The sequence below is a fragment of the Leptonotus elevatus genome, chromosome 4 (genome assembly GCF_054856555.1).
Source record: "Leptonotus elevatus isolate MCC_2025b chromosome 4, RoL_Lele_1.0, whole genome shotgun sequence".
Taxonomy (NCBI): domain Eukaryota; kingdom Metazoa; phylum Chordata; class Actinopteri; order Syngnathiformes; family Syngnathidae; genus Leptonotus; species Leptonotus elevatus.
In genome coordinates this window covers 14,107,708-14,123,477 of record NC_141242.1, presented here as the reverse complement: position 1 = coordinate 14,123,477, position 15,770 = coordinate 14,107,708, and the positions used below count along the sequence as shown (strand labels likewise).

At 38.8% G+C, this 15,770-nt stretch overlaps 1 protein-coding gene across 1 annotated transcript; it reads left to right on the top strand.

Moving 5' to 3' along the window:
* Positions 1–1,278: 1,278 nt before the first annotated feature.
* LOC147175634 (uncharacterized) lies at positions 1,279–14,393 on the top strand. Its single transcript, XM_086074217.1, has 12 exons — positions 1,279–1,533; positions 1,621–1,664; positions 4,251–4,314; positions 4,376–4,507; positions 7,777–7,881; positions 7,958–8,007; positions 8,082–8,198; positions 8,292–8,337; positions 10,792–10,863; positions 10,953–11,106; positions 13,614–13,696; positions 14,016–14,393. Exons 1-12 carry the CDS (start codon positions 1,501–1,503, stop codon positions 14,190–14,192), a joined length of 1,077 nt encoding a protein of 358 aa, XP_085930343.1. The 5' UTR covers positions 1,279–1,500; the 3' UTR covers positions 14,193–14,393.
* Positions 14,394–15,770: the final 1,377 nt, after the last annotated feature.

The window sequence follows — 15,770 nt, the reverse complement described above, 5'->3', positions numbered from 1 at the left end:
GCCGAGTGTGAGCCTTAAAAAGATGAGTTTTCTTTTACCAAAAGCAACACAAACTACCAAGAACATTGTTGTGCTCCATTGTACATATCATCATCCCAAATCAACTATGTTCTAAGGTGCCACAGAGTTCCCAGCAATGTTTCACCCATTCTTAATGTCATGATCTGTGTTTTATTTTGTTTTATTGGTCATGTTTTCCTAGTGTGTCTCCCTTTGTCAATGTCTCGTCAAGTTTTATCATGTCCTCCTGTGCTTTTCATCCCGGTCCCTGGTGTTACCCAATCAGTTCCACAAGTCGCGTGTGTCTTGTGCAGGTGTCTCTCATTGTCTCGTTACTGTGTGTATTTAGGCCCCGTGCAGACAGAAGCAAAGCCGGCTTTGTTACTCAAACAAATCTCGTACACACAGAAAAAAAAAGACTTGCGTGTGTCCAAAAGAAGATGCTGAGGACGATTAACGGCTGTAATGTATATGCCGAGTCTGGAGTGGCGCTGTAGCGCATCCTCAGGGAGTTAATGGAAAGCATAGAAGAAGAATCAGCGAAAAAGACAGACACTTTTTTTTAAACAACTTTATTGCAATCTACAGAACAAACATGGCTTTGCATGTATCAAAACAACATGAAATCGACAAACACAGGTTACAATGGCGGGTAATTCAAGTACAACACCGCTTGTTGAACGTGGGAATAAAGAAACAATATTTAGCTGCAAAAGCATAAGCAAGCTAAGAAGGCTGCGCAAAATGGCTACGACACGGCTATCCACCATTGTTGTTGACAGACTGACGGTTTGGCGCACACGTCATCAATCTGCGACAATGCGTCGTCATCGAGCTGCGACCATTACGTCATCACTAGAGGAGTATCCTGTATATGGTGTCCAGACGGACGTGTACGGGGCGTGTTTTGAAATTGTTCCACTCTGGAGCCCGGTTTCAGAATGGATCGGTTTCAAGCTCCGAAACAGCGCCATCGTGTGGACGAACGGCCTGAACGGTAAGAGACTTGTGAGGATACATTGAAACTAGCTTTTGTGTGGACGGGGCCTTAGTTTGATACCCGGGAGTTTGTTCCCAATTTTGGTTTGTACTTTGTATCTTATTTTGTACGTTGTTTGCTTTTGGTTTTTGTTTAATTAAACAACCACTTTTTTTTTAGCACGCCTGCCTTCCTGCATTTGGGTTCTCAAACTCCACCCTGCTGGCACGTAATTACATTATGTGTACCGCTCAGTCTCAGAACCTGCTTTACTAGATACTGCAGTACCTGAAAAATAAGTTATGAGAAAAAAAATTGACTCAGATATATACATGCACAAACACACACACACAGTTGGAGGGGGAGTGAAAGCAGAATCATGTGACTTGTTTCACTTTGCGTTTGTGTGCAGGTGTTCATTGACCAAAGCACACATTTGCCATAAAAGCTGCCATGGAGGAATGTTCTTCAGTGTGTGTGTCCAACCAAACGTGACTTTTACTTAAACATATTAATCAAGCATGGCCCTCAACGGTACGCTTACTTCTTATCAGGTAAGACCTTCTGTATACCATTTTCTTGCCGTGTAAAGAGCCACGAAGAGCCAAACGTGAGAAAATAATTATATTTTTGTTTTGCAGATTGATGTTCTCTCAACAGTGTATTTGCTCTCATTAGCTCCCAGGTAATGCATTTCGGCTTCTGTTTCCCATCAGATTTTATTGGTATGAAAATCCCACCTTATGCCCCAAAATATTTGCCATCAATGAAGAGTACTGGTGAGAGTGGATTTTACCCATCAAACTGGCATCATGATTGATACATGAGCCTAATTACATGTCAAAGGGAAAGAAAGACTTTGGCCATTATTTAAAGAAGATAATGGTATGGCGTAAGTGTCACTTCAAATTTAGAAGCAATGAATTCGAATGGTGCATTTGGACCTGCAGTTGAAATCCATGTTTTGTTATTTTCGTTGCGTGTTTCATTTTATTTTTATTCGTGAGTTGAGAATGTTAACATGTTACTGATGTGAACGTGTGATAACTGTTGGTACATGTGCCCTGAAAATGTTATTCAGTGTCGCTTTTTCATGAAGCCAAAACATGATTTCCACCATCTTGTTTTACATGGCTCGAAATAAGCAGTTTCGCATCACAATGTGTGAGACAACATTCACACTTTGTGCCTCATTAAAACAAATTGAATAGTAAAACTGAGAATCATAGTTTTTTTTTTTTTTACTTTTTCTGGTAACTGAGTCACGCGTTGACGTCACTTATGCTTGGGATGTAGGCGGTCGTGGCAAGATCAACTAACGAAGTTTTGTTGTTCCTTTGTGACAATGACAATAAATATTCTGAATCTGAACTAGCCAGCAACGCGATTCGGCTGGCTTCAAACACGCTGCAGAGTTGATCCTAAGTCAATAATCACCTCCATGGTGGTGAATATGCTCTTACAAGTATCATTCTCATGAAGTGATGATGAGTAGTACTAGTAGTTAGCCATGCTAATTGCTAAGCTAATATTGGATTGACATGAAATCGTGAAACACCGGAATTAAGTGCTTGGTTGATTGAGTACACTTACAGGTCTGGATGGAACTGCGTGGAGCATCTAGAGAGAAAATTATACACATTAAATATAATTATGATTAAATAATGTTACACACAGAGCTTAACACTAGCACTACTAGAATTCTAAAACAACTAGATCTCCCAGAGCTGTGCTTGCACTCTCGCACTCACGTAATCGCCTAATATGGTTATTACTCGCTGCTTTTAGTAGCTAATAAAGCCCCTCTGTTGCTTTTCTGAGGCAGACGGGTAGTGGAGGTTTATTGATTTCGATTATCAGGCTTGTACTGCCAAAAACGTCATGACTCCACCACATCTATGAGCCAATTTTTTTTTACGATAAGCTTTTACTATACCTTGAGCTACGTCGCCACTTCCAGTGGAGCGGTACATGGCTCCTTTTAGCGGGGGGTGGGCTGGTCTTGTTTGGACTTGCTGTCTGAAACTGCCGTGATTCGTCAGACTCTGTCAGCTTCCCATAATGTAGCTGTAAAGTCTCCTCTCTGGTTTTTTAAAAGTTTTTTATTCACCATGGTGATCTAGCTTGTATCCAAAGCCAAAAGCCTCCGCGCTGAATGGGAGTTGCTACAGAAGCCCAGCGGCGCCAACTACCGAAGCCCAGCGGCACAACCCCGCGAGTGCCAGCAACGCGAAAGATGAACATTGAAATTAATAGAGCAGTCAAATTGACGGTCACGGGGGTAAAGTAAAAATTACTCCTAAATATTTTTCCATTTGTAAAGCAATAAATAGGCAGCGCATTAATGATATACATACAGAGGAAAAGTCAAAAGGCCAGGAACATTATTCATCTATGTAAACAAAGTAACAACAAACCCAATTTTGAGAACAGTCAAAAAGACGACTCTGGGAGATCTGACTGGAAAACCGGAAATAAGTTATGTTAAATTGTGGCGAGTGGCAGCCTGGAGAGGTGGCCTAGAAAATGAAAAGTATATTGATACAATGTATTGAAAATTTATAATATCACTAATGTTACTTGTTTTTAGAATACAGTCTTGAGTTTAGGTTTTGACTTGGGAGAAGTTGTTGCGAGCCTTGCTGTTGTTCTGTGATCTTCAATGTGTTTTGTATCGTTTCATTTATGCGGCATTCATGTTGATTATGTTTTTGCCTATGTGAAGCACTATGGATTTGCCTTGTGCATGAACGGTGCGATACAAATAAACTAACTAGCCTTGCTTTGCTACATTACATGGACAATTAATCACAGTGTTACCAGTTAATTCACTCGTAATTACACTCATTCACACGGGCATATTTGTGTGAGGTGAAATGAGAACAACTTGGAAGTCAACCAGGATTATGTTTAACATTGATGCTCCCACTGTATAATTATGACTAATCAAAAATGTCAATCAAATCAAGTTCTGTAGATAATAAAAGACTGAACTAGAACATAAAACACAATAAATGACTAACGTTTGCACTGCTTGCCAGACTGACAAAGTTAATGTATTATTTCGCTTTTATTCTTCTTATGCAATAGGACAAAACACATTGTTTTTTTTCAATGTGTCATCTCTCTTGACTCAGCTTTTAAACACCAAGGAGGTTCCAAAGTACCATCAACTTAACATGCGATCGAAATTTCATACGTACTGTTCACTCGGTTATAAAACTTGGCTGTGTGCACGTATGTATCTGTTTTTTTTGTGTCTCGTCTGCAGCGTGATTGGCAGCTGTTCTGTGCTGGTGGTTTCCATGGTCAGGTGGAGGCGTCTGAAAGAACAGGTTTGATTGGATAGATAGATAGATGGATGGATAGATGGAAACATGGTGTTTATGTGTGCAGGTGCACCTCCTAGTGCAGCTGTCCCTGGCAGACCTTGTGGCTGCTCTGATCCTGATGTTCACCAGCGCCATGAACAAAGTCCGCGCCGACAACAGTATAACCATCTGCCAATACAGCCTGCCTCTGTCACTGGTGAGGAACGATAGCCTTTTATAAAGTCAAGTATCACCTAAAAGAAAACATTTGGTTCTCAAACTATGACTACCATGACCAACATTGAAATACAGGGATCATATTGAGGAGAAAATGATTGGTATTCATTATTTCAAAAAGTTATTTATATCAGTGACACAACTTGTAGTTCAGATGTATTTCTCTGTGGTCGAAGGGGAATGTTGCGAGGAATGGGGATGCTTTAAATTCTTTAGATAAGCAAAAATGATGGTGGAATGCGTGACTCTATTCAGGCTCTTTCAAAATGCAAATATGGAAAATATTGAGACTATCGGGTTGACTATTGGGCGAACAGAGTAGCCAGTTCACCAGACAAAGGATCGACATACAGTCGTGATCAAAAGTTTACATACACTTGCGTAGAACATAATGTCATGGCTCTCCCGAGCTTCCAATTTCTATAACTCCGATGTTTTTCTCTGATAGAGTAATTGGAACAGATACTTTCTTGTCACAAAAAAGATTCATGAATTTTTGTTCTTTTATGACTTTATTCGGGGTTAACAGAAAAAGTGAGCAAATCTGTTGGGGCAATTCTAATATTTGGTTACATGTCTCGTGGCCATGTTCACTTCAATTAGGCGCTTTTGGTAGCCATCCACAAGCTTATGGTAAGATTCTGGTTGAATCTTTGACCACTCCTCTTGACAGAATTGGTGCAGTTCAGTTAAATGTGTTGGCTTGCTGGGACTTTCTTTAGCATTGTTCACATGTTCCCAATTGGGTTTAATTAGTCAGAACTTTGGGAAGGCCATTCTAAAACCTTAATTCTAGCTCAATTTAGCCATTCTATTACCACTTTTGGTGTGTGTTTGGGTCATTGTGCTGTTGGAACTCCCAACAGTGCCCAAAACCCCAAATTTGAGGTGATTATTTTTGAAAGGAAAAAAAAGGGACGTTAATCCTCCTCCTTCATTACCCCATTTACTTTGTGTAAAGCATCAGTTCTACGGTATGGGCAGCAAAACAACCCCACAGCATAACACTACCACAGCCGTGTGCTTGACGATTAAGGCCTCACCTTTTCTCCTGCAAATTTATTGCTGGGCAGCAGAACAACTACATTTTAGTTTTGTCTGACCACAGAACTTTCCTTCAGAAGGTCTTATCTTTGTCCATATGATCAGCACTGCAGCAACCTTCAGTTGAGCCACTTTTGGAGCAAGAGCTTCCTTCTTGCACGGCAGCCTCCCAGTCATGGCGATTCAAAACACGCTCGACTGTGGACACTGACAGCTGTATTCCAGCAGCTTCTAATTCTTGACCGATCTGCTTTTTGGTGGTTCTCGGTCAACTCTTCACCCTCCGGACCAATTTTCTCTCAGCGGCAGGTGATAGCTTGCATTTTCTTCCTGATTATGGCAGTGAAAAACAGTGCCATGCACTTTATACTTGCAAGCAATTGCTTGCACTGCTGGTCTTGGGACCTGCAGCTGCTTCGAAATGGCTCAAAGCAACTTTCCTCATTTGATCATTTGCATTTTCAGATCCGTTTTGACACTGCTGAGCTCCTTTGACTGTCCATTGTAGCATTTTGTGGGCATTGGTATCCAATGTGTCCTATTTCAATGGCCTCAGAAGTTGCAGGCACTCAAAATTACACACAAGAAGTTAAGGTGTGTGTGCATGCGTGCGTGTTATTCATGAGTAAAAAAAACAACCTTTTTCTCTTTAAAGCAGAAGTGGGAGTAGTTTTCTTTTGCTTCCAGGTTTCCCCTACAGCTGTGAAGTATCAATTTATATTTAAGGCACTATAGTAGAGTAAATGCCGTTAAAAAAAACAACAACATTAAAATGTATTACAACATGTCTTTAAACACACACATGCTAACTTAACTTGTAACATTGAAACAACTTTAAAAGTGTCCTGGCCAGTGCACATGCATTACTGAAATGTATGGGAAAATATTTATATTCGTTCAAATTCTATTTGTTAAAATTATTAAGTTGATCATTGTATTTTATTTTTGTAAATATCCAGAAAGAAACCAAAATATGTATTCATAATATATACTGCTCTAAAATTACTTAAAAAAAATATTTATTTCTGTTAAACTTACTTTTTTTCAATATTCAGTATTTTTTCCGAACGATTTAAGTCTTACTTGCCAAAATAAGTCGGCCTTTTTCAAGATAAACTGTTTTAGATTGTACAATAGTTATAGAATATATTGCATTTTCTTAGTTATGTAATTTATTTGTATTTCATTGGTTCATATTTCTTATTTCTTTTATCTCACAAAATTTTTTGAAAATATGTATTAATTTTTTAGTGAACGATAAAAAAGAATTGGAACTTTTAAAGTATCAAAAACATTAAGAAATAATTAAAGAGTTGTTAGGTATCAAAATGAAAATTTCATCGAACATTAATGGATCGTTATTTGCTGCAATGAAACACAAAAACAATACTGGTCTCTCTCTCTCTCTCTCTCTCTCTCTCTCTCTCTCTCTCTCTCTATATATATATATATATATATATATATATATATATATATACACTGTATATATTTTTTACATTCATACTGGTACCGCTCAATGATTTTTTTTTTAAAGGCAAACATAACAAACGAGATTCACACACAATATAAAATAGTATGGTGTGTTTCCCATGTTCTGAACATTCATGGCCTACTGCATTGTAATACTTGTAGTAGTAGCAGCAGTAGTACTAAAACCATCTTTCATTCCATGTGCACTGTTGACTATAAAGAAACAAATCGTCATTAAGAAGTAAAACACGTGTGTTGTAAATCTGAGGAATGTGAGCGTGCCAAAGGGACACTTGTAAAAAGAAAAAAAAATGACATCATTGCCACGAGAACATATACTTAGACTTCATGTGTTACATAACAACATAAACAGAACAATCATTAGCCAAGGAGGCATTGTCAGAGTAACACATTGAAATTGAACTGCGACAGAAATGCTACGTTATGCTAACCACTTGGTGATCATGCTGCCAATTTGTCATGTCCAGTGCAGCGATCCCTTGATTTATGAATGCCTCAACTTGCGACTTTTTCAAGTTACAAGCCGTCTCAGTTGATTTTTGTTTTTTATTTGAGTTCAAAATGCCACAGGTCAAGTGAAGTGACAAGAACAATGGAGCAATGCCATTGCAATGGCCGAGCATGCATTGGCGTGCAAAGTATGTCTGGGGGGGGGGGGGGAGGCCACACCCCATGGCACCCTGTTTTTAGTTGTCTTTTATTCATTTGTGCCAGACATTTTATCTGATCTCATTCCTGCTGGTGGCAGTGTACGCATGGAAGTCCAAAAACTCCATCAAAGGCTGGCGAGCGACGCCCACTGAGGACGAGGGGAGGCGGGTGAGATATCAACCCGTACATTGTTGAGCACATTTTAATTACAGTGAGACATAGATAACACACGTTTGTCTCACAGAGTGGCATCAGAAGTAGACTATTATCTTTATCGGTGTATCTGTACGTGTGGTGAGTGTTACTTCTGAATCCTTTTTCAACTCGAGTGTAAACGATGTGGCTAATGTCATGAAACTCTTCATCAGGTTGATCCCTGCTGCCGTTTACTTGGCGTACGTGCTGACTCCTTTTATCAGATCCACTCCGTTGATTCCTTACCCCCCAAGCGACACCATTCATGACCATGCTAAATACTGCACCAGGTCAGCACCACACTTTCAATACTCAATATTCAATGAGAAAGATGTGACAATATTTTCTGACTTCTTATGTTGTCCTTTTTTTTTAATCATCAGTTGTATTTTGTTCTTGCACATCTGGAGGGATTCCTGTTCGGATGCTGTGAGTATCAACACATTGCTTATTTTAAATGTTGTTATTTACATAATTCGACATTTTGATGTTGAATGTCAACTTCACGAGATCTAAATGTTTTACTTAACAACAAATATTTGGTCGCCATGTGTCATTAGTAGACTATTTTAGGAATTTAGATGTTTCTGGGGTTGGTGAAAGACTCTGGTTGGTAACCCGGTGGGTAGTAGGTAATGTCTGGTCGGTGCTGGATTTCCCTTTCCTTTTTTTTCTTTGATCCTTCCTCGGGTCTCCTGACAACCTCACGACTCTAGCTGGATTCTGAAGTATTCGGTTTAGGTGAACGGTATGGGATTTTTAATAGGTTTTAGGTGAACTAATGAGTACACACTCACACGCACGCACACATGCACACACACATACTCACGCACATACAAAATAAAAATTAAAAAAAATAAAATTAAAAATTAAATACAAAAGAGAGAGCAATGATGATGACATGTCGCATCGATAAAATTCCCGAATGAAGAATACTGAGAAATAATGGATTTGTTTTAGTTGAAAATATATACAAAGGAAATAAGGTACAGTTGTAAAACATTTTAATTTACAATAAATAGTCGGAGAGTCGTAACTGTTGCAGTGGTCACGTGAAATGTAACGAGGAGAAAGTAGGGAGCTGGCTATCCAAATCGCCAAACAGAATGAGGGCACTATATACACAGCAAAATCACCAGTGTTAGATTAACAGTGAGAGTGTTAAATCTAAAACTAGAAAAAATTGTATGTGTCCACATCAATGAGTGTAAATCTGACACTTGTTTAAGTGTTACTTTTTTCCACACTTATTCAGTGTTAGTCCAGCACTGTGTAGTGTTAAAAATCTACACTGTAAACACCGAGTAGTGTTGAAAGTACTCTATACTAGTGTCAGTGTTAAACATTTTATTCTGTCAAACGACACTTAAGTCTGGTGTTTAAACACTAATGACTGTATTGCACTAGTGTTAGGGTTAAACATTTTTGGTACAGGGAGTCCTAGAGTTACATCCAAGTTCCGTTCCTACGCTGGCGATGTAACCCAAATGTCGACTTAAGTCGGATTTCACTGTTAAAGCCAATATTTACATAAAAATACAGTAATTTAATTAAAAAATATATATTTGCGCAACCCGAAAGGGCCGGAACCAATATTTAGTGTTTCTGCACGGACATTCATTGCTGACGGACGACAAAGCGGAGCTAATTCAAACTTAAACACGGAAATATGACACGCCTGATAGCGAGCCGACCTGCTCGATGACTTCCATTGCTGGAATTAACAACACAACTTTTAACAACTTTAAAATGGCGTGATTACTGTGGGAAACTAATGAAAAAGAAGGTGCTACGGATGAGGCACGGGCGCCGTAAAGTCAAAACGACGTAGGTCGCGTACGACTTAACTCGAGGACTCCCTGTACTTAATTTATACAGTGCTTTTCCCCCTAGATGGCCCTTAAAGCACGTTACATTCTGACTACTGACGACACAAAATAAGGAGAAACTGGGGGTTCAGTATCTTGTGCAAGGATACTTCGCCATAGTCACAACGGCCTGGGATCGAACCCACACTCTCAGGGTTGCAAGATGACCACTCTCGCCCCAGCAACAACTGGATGTAGCGCTATTGAACATTATGACAGCGCGCTGGAGAATTTGAAAGTTTCTCCTTTACAGGAAATGTGGGTGTGGCCAATTTAACACTTAAGGTAGTGCTATTCAGGTTACACCCAACAGCCACCCCAACACACAAGGAAATGTACTCTGACAGTGTAACTATTTATCCTAACAGTGTTAAAATAACACTGCTTACTGCATATTTCATTGAACACTGGGAATTTAACACTGACCGATTTGCTGTGTACTGTGGGGCTATGTAGTAAATGAGGGATTAGGGAACAAGTGTGGACATTCGGACACAGCCAGGGCGTCTGCCATTTTGGTTTAAGGCAGCTATTTTGCGCTCATTTTGGCCATTTCCTGGAACCCAGAAAGAGGAACATGTCAGAGAGATTGTTGTCTTTAATCAGCAGGATCAAATTTTGTGCTTTTGATTCATGAGTAGATGCAAAAATCTCAAGAACCCATACAGGAAGTCTTCATTTCTGGTATTAACAGGATATTTTTTGAATATATTTCCAAGTTTGTATCAAAACAAATTCAGCAAAGAGATTGTGTAATACCTATCTAGAGTAAGGCTACATTAGACAGACAAACAAAAAATAAATTGAGCAAATTGCCCAACAGGCAGAGAGGTGCAGTAACGGTGATTTACTTTATTTTTTCCTTTCGGACATATTATTACAACAGATTTCACCGATCACATCATTTGCAACATCAACAACTTCCAAAAGAAGGGCTGATGGGTGGTTTTATAATTGAGTTTCTTAATGATCACGATTCTTTCATATAAGCAACTTATTTGTTCCTTCTTCCCAGGAGATAATCCATGACACTTTTATGCGAGTTTTTGTGTTCCTGGTGGTGATTCCTGTGGTGCTGTCATGCTCTGTAAGTCACCACCACCACCATTAAAAAAAGTATTGTAAGCCTTTTTTTTGTTGTTGTTGACACTTTGGTTCTGTTCTTATGAATGAAAGATTATTTACCATAAGGTGGGCAGATGGTATGAAGAGCACCAACAGGAGGCTCTTTTCCCAGTGGAAGGGGATGGACGCTCCGGAAGAAGATTGAAAAACGTCTGCGCCACAGCCAGGAACATGGTCATGGTCATCTTGATCTGTTGGACACCAGGTTATACACGCACGTGTGCACACACACACACACACACGCATGTTATATGTCAATAAGCACTCTATTCTACTCTAATTTTTATTACATTGCGTCACACATCACATAAGTGGTGCTGGCTTGTCCCAGACCAGTTTTTCAGGTACTGTCTCATGTTTTAAACGAAATTCTTCGGCAGGACATCGGGACACTTGGGGTGAATTAAATCAAACAAAGTACGACTTTTATCGGTGCATGTTAACATGCAATTTAGCATGATTAGCATGCAACTCCAGGTCAACTACCGTATTAACAAAAAATAAACCATTACATGATGCATTTACTTTAAACGTGTCATCTGGATTGTTACTATTAGTGGGGGGAAAACCTGCAACACAAATGTGCAAATATAACTTGTAGTGAAAAAACAAGAATTAAGTGCAACAGATAAAATCACCTGCATGTATAAAAATAACTGCTAGCCTACAAAAAAACAGCAAATACTTAAATAATACCGTAAGTTAACTAACAGAGGTATCAAAAATAAGGTGACAAAATTGGTTTCAGAAAAAAAGAATACACAATTGAATATTTTTTTTTCTTCAATAGTTCTAACAGTGAAATTTGAAAATTAATTATTTATACCTTGACTCAATCATGCAACTTTTTTTATGTCAGTTCACTCAGCCTATTACAGTTTTTCTCCATAGGTTTGGCACATTTCTTGAAACTGAAATTACATTTTCAAAATACCATGGACAAATCCCAAAACCACCTTACAAGTGGTGTCAACTATGGCATTCCTCATTGCTTTCATCAAATTGCCAATGTCTTAGTACATGTCTCAATTGCCTTAGTGGATCTGTGCAAATGCTTACACACATTTAGCCTACAGTTAGCACAATGTGCCCACATTTAGCACATTTTCCAAATGAAAATATCTTGCTAATCAAACTTATTAGTTGTTTTTTTGTCTAATGTTTGTCCTCTCCAAAACACGTCAGTAGGATTTCAGTTTTTAAGTCATGAAATGCAAAATCATCTGTTCAATTTTCAAAATTAATCCAGCATATCACAGGTGATCAGTGTAGCGGATGGTTGGGACATTGACACCGTTTTTTTCCTGGCTGAATTGCAAGAGAAAATATTCGCCGCGACGTGGATGAAAACCTTTGGCCAAACAGAAAGCAGCGTATGGATGGCCAAGAGAATGACGACGATGGCCAAGAGGGGGAAGGTGACTATAGTGACTGCACAATAAATTCTGTATAGAAATTTGACTCTAGAGTAAATTTGACTCTATTTTGCGTGGGACCAAATAGACTCAGTTTTAGAGTAAAATTTACACTTGGAAGAAAGTAAAACAAATAATCGAAAACAATAAATAAAAGTCACTCAAGGGTTGAGGAACAAACTCACAACCTTCAGGTCAGCTGCACTACCACCTGAGCTATGCCCCGCCTACTGTTTGTTTATCTCCAAGAGGAGACCAAAAACAGCGTTATGAAAAGAAGCTGCGTGGCTCAGGGGGTACATCGGCTGTCTCCCAAGCTGAAGGTCGTGAGTTTGTTATTCAACCCTTGAGTGACTTGTATTCTTTTTTTTTCCAATTCTTTATTTTACTCTCTTCCAAAGTGTAAATATTACTATACTATACTATAACTACGTCTATTTGGTCCCACGCTAAATAGAGTCAAATACTCTACAGAATTTACTGTGTAATGAAAGTGTTACGGTACTGTTCATTTACGCTGTGCACTAGATATAATTTGACTTATTATGAGTTTGTTTATATATAGAATATATAGAATTTGGCTTACACTTTTGACGCACCCTAATGTGTAAGTAGCTTTGTGTGAAGAAAAACTGTTGCAATTTCCTTGACTGTAAGTAGAGTATGTCAAACGGCAAACTTTGAAAACTGCTCTTGTAAAATCCTTTTCCCCCTCCGTTTTATATATAATTGTAATTTGTTAGCGGCACCTCTGCTGTTGTGACAAAACATCTAATGATTTTGACTTGCAGTGCTCATACAATGCCAAAGGGATGATACATTGTGGGGGCACTGACTACTTGTAAGATATAGAAATTTGATTTTGATACATAGATTAGCTGTTTTGGGAGAGATATGAGTTTTTGCAGATGATCCAAACAGTTGTGCAAAGTCATCCAAGTTACTTTTGGCAAAAGTACTAAGTGATTGCAGATGAGCCAAAGCAATTGAGAAGGATCCTTGCATTTGTGACAGTATCAACTCTTTGTTTGGAAAAGGAACTTGAAGTAAAGCATGTGTGACCAGTTTTGGGATAGATATGTGCTTTTGCTAATGAACTGATAGCTTGTGCACACAATGTCCGTTTAGCCAAATGAGCTTGCAGTTTTGAAAATGTCATCTCAGTTTCAAGAAATGTGCCAAACCATTGAAGAAAAACTGTAATTGTGTTTAGTTGGTTCTGTGAGATTAGGATCACATTCTGTACTGACATAGAATGAAAATAATGCTGATAATTACATTTTCCAAATGTTCCCAGCCCTGCTTGTCATTCTACTTTCAACTTTATTGGTGTGGCCAGGTGTTGAACAGCGGAACCTGTTTGCCGCCTACATGATCCAGGTGTGTTTTATGACTGAGCAGCACATACAGTTTTTTTTCTCTGTTGGTTGGCTCATTTCGTGAAACAGAAATGACATTTTGGAAACTATAAGATCATTTTGCCAAACAGTCTGACAGATCATTTTTATTTGCAATGAAACACTTGAGACGTGTACTTCAACGTGCAACTGGATGAAATCAATGAGGAATGTCATTCGGTTGTGAACAATTGCAAGGTGGTTTGGGGATTTATTGATGTTATTTCGAGAAATGAGCCAAACCAATGGAGAAAAACTGTCAAGGGAAGAATTAGTTCAAGGCAGTCTTCTGTTCATTTCAGGCCGCCAGCGTGTCCCTGCAAGGCTTCCTCAACAGTTTGGTGTATGCATGGGGACGTCCCAACTTTACCCAGGCCGTGTTGGGGGAGAGCACACCCCTGGTGGATTACAGACACATGGCCTTCTTTGAGGAGTCTCTAAAAAGCGACATCAGACAAGAAAAAAAGACATTCTTCTAATAAGATGGGAATAAAGCTGGAAGCAAGAGAAGAACAGGCGGAGGATGGACAAACACTGGTGCAGTTTCTCTCACTGAACGATAGATAGATAGATAGATAGATAGATAGATAGATAGATAGATAGATAGATAGATAGATAGATAGATAGATAGATAGATAGATAGATAGATAGATAGATAGATAGATAGATAGATAGATAGATAGATAGATAGATAGATAGATAGATAGATAGATAGATAGATAGATAGATAGATAGATAGATATAATTATTTTTCCAGAGAACCTCTTAATTGTCATAAGGGGAAAAAATGTTTTAATACTATATAAATGATAATAAAGTTTTGTTTTTCAAGACTATGAATTTGTTTTCACTTCAAGATACAGCTATTGTTGTCTCACAAACAGTGCACTTGTGTAACTGACATGTGGATGAGCATTTAGATAAGGAAAGTAGATTTTGGAACTTTGCTGAAGAATTAGTAGGTGTGGACACAATGGTTAAGAAGTTACAAACAACAAGCAATGAACCAGTCAAGTTTGTTTTCATAGTTTTATATAGTGTATAATACGTGCAGAATGCTGCTTCACTTGGTTTGGTTCTGGCTCTAGAAACACTCAATAAGCCAAAACCTGACAACCTGATTGGTCTGGAAGTCTCATAGGGAGCTAAAAAGTCTTGAAAACGTGTAATGCATAGTTTTGAACTGAATACAAAAAGAGGGAATTGAAGCTAGTGGATGATAGGGATTGAGTAGACGGGAGGCAGAGTTCGGGATGTACTGAAGTTTGTTGAGGAACTGTGACGAATGGTGCGTCAATTCCGAGTGTTATGAATGAACTACTCAAAATGAATCCCTGCATGTTGAACACTTTCTTCTTGAACAATACTCTTTTTCTCAAGTACAAAATTACCAAAATGTTCATTCTTAAGCATTACATAACCTTTATGTCTTTATCATATTTATTTTATCTTATTTTTCCGAGTCTTGGGACTTAGTGGGCTAACACATGTATATTTATGCCTGGACTGGATAGCACTCTATCTTCATCATACTGTACGTTTACAAAGCCATATTAACTCCACTCATTCACGCATATTGGAGTGTAGCGTACACTGGCCTTGATGCAGCCTACCGACCCACATAGAGCTTTTCCTTTTCAGTTTAGTGTACAGGGAGTTCTCGAGCTACGTCGCACGCGACCTACGTCGTTTCGACTTTACGGCGCCCGCGCCTCGTCCGTAGCATCTTCTTTTTCGTTAATTTCCCACAGTAATCATGCTATTTTAAAGTTATTTTAAGTTGTGTTGTTGTTACCTCCAGCAACAGATGTCCATCAAGCAGGTCGGCTCGCCATCAGGCGCGTCACATTTCCGTGTTTAAGTTTGAATTAGCTCTGCTTTGCCGTCCGTCACATTGTGTGACGTTGCATTAGAGCCATGAGTGTAGCACATGCTCACTTGATATGCTATGTCAGCGTGACATTAGATAAAGACAATTATTACAATTAATACAATGAATAATTACACTGTAACAGTTTAGACAGTCCAACCAGAGCTGGTTTGCGATGGGAGCTAGA

Excerpts from the sequence above, each read along its gene's own strand:
- LOC147175634 (XM_086074217.1), top strand. The coding sequence starts at position 1,501 with ATGGCCCTCAACGGTACGCTTACTTCTTATCAG. Across the intron at positions 8,199-8,291 it reads CATGCTAAATACTGCACCAG|TTGTATTTTGTTCTTGCACA; the intron begins GTCAGCACCACA and ends TTTAATCATCAG. Across the intron at positions 11,107-13,613 it reads CTTGATCTGTTGGACACCAG|CCCTGCTTGTCATTCTACTT; the intron begins GTTATACACGCA and ends AAATGTTCCCAG.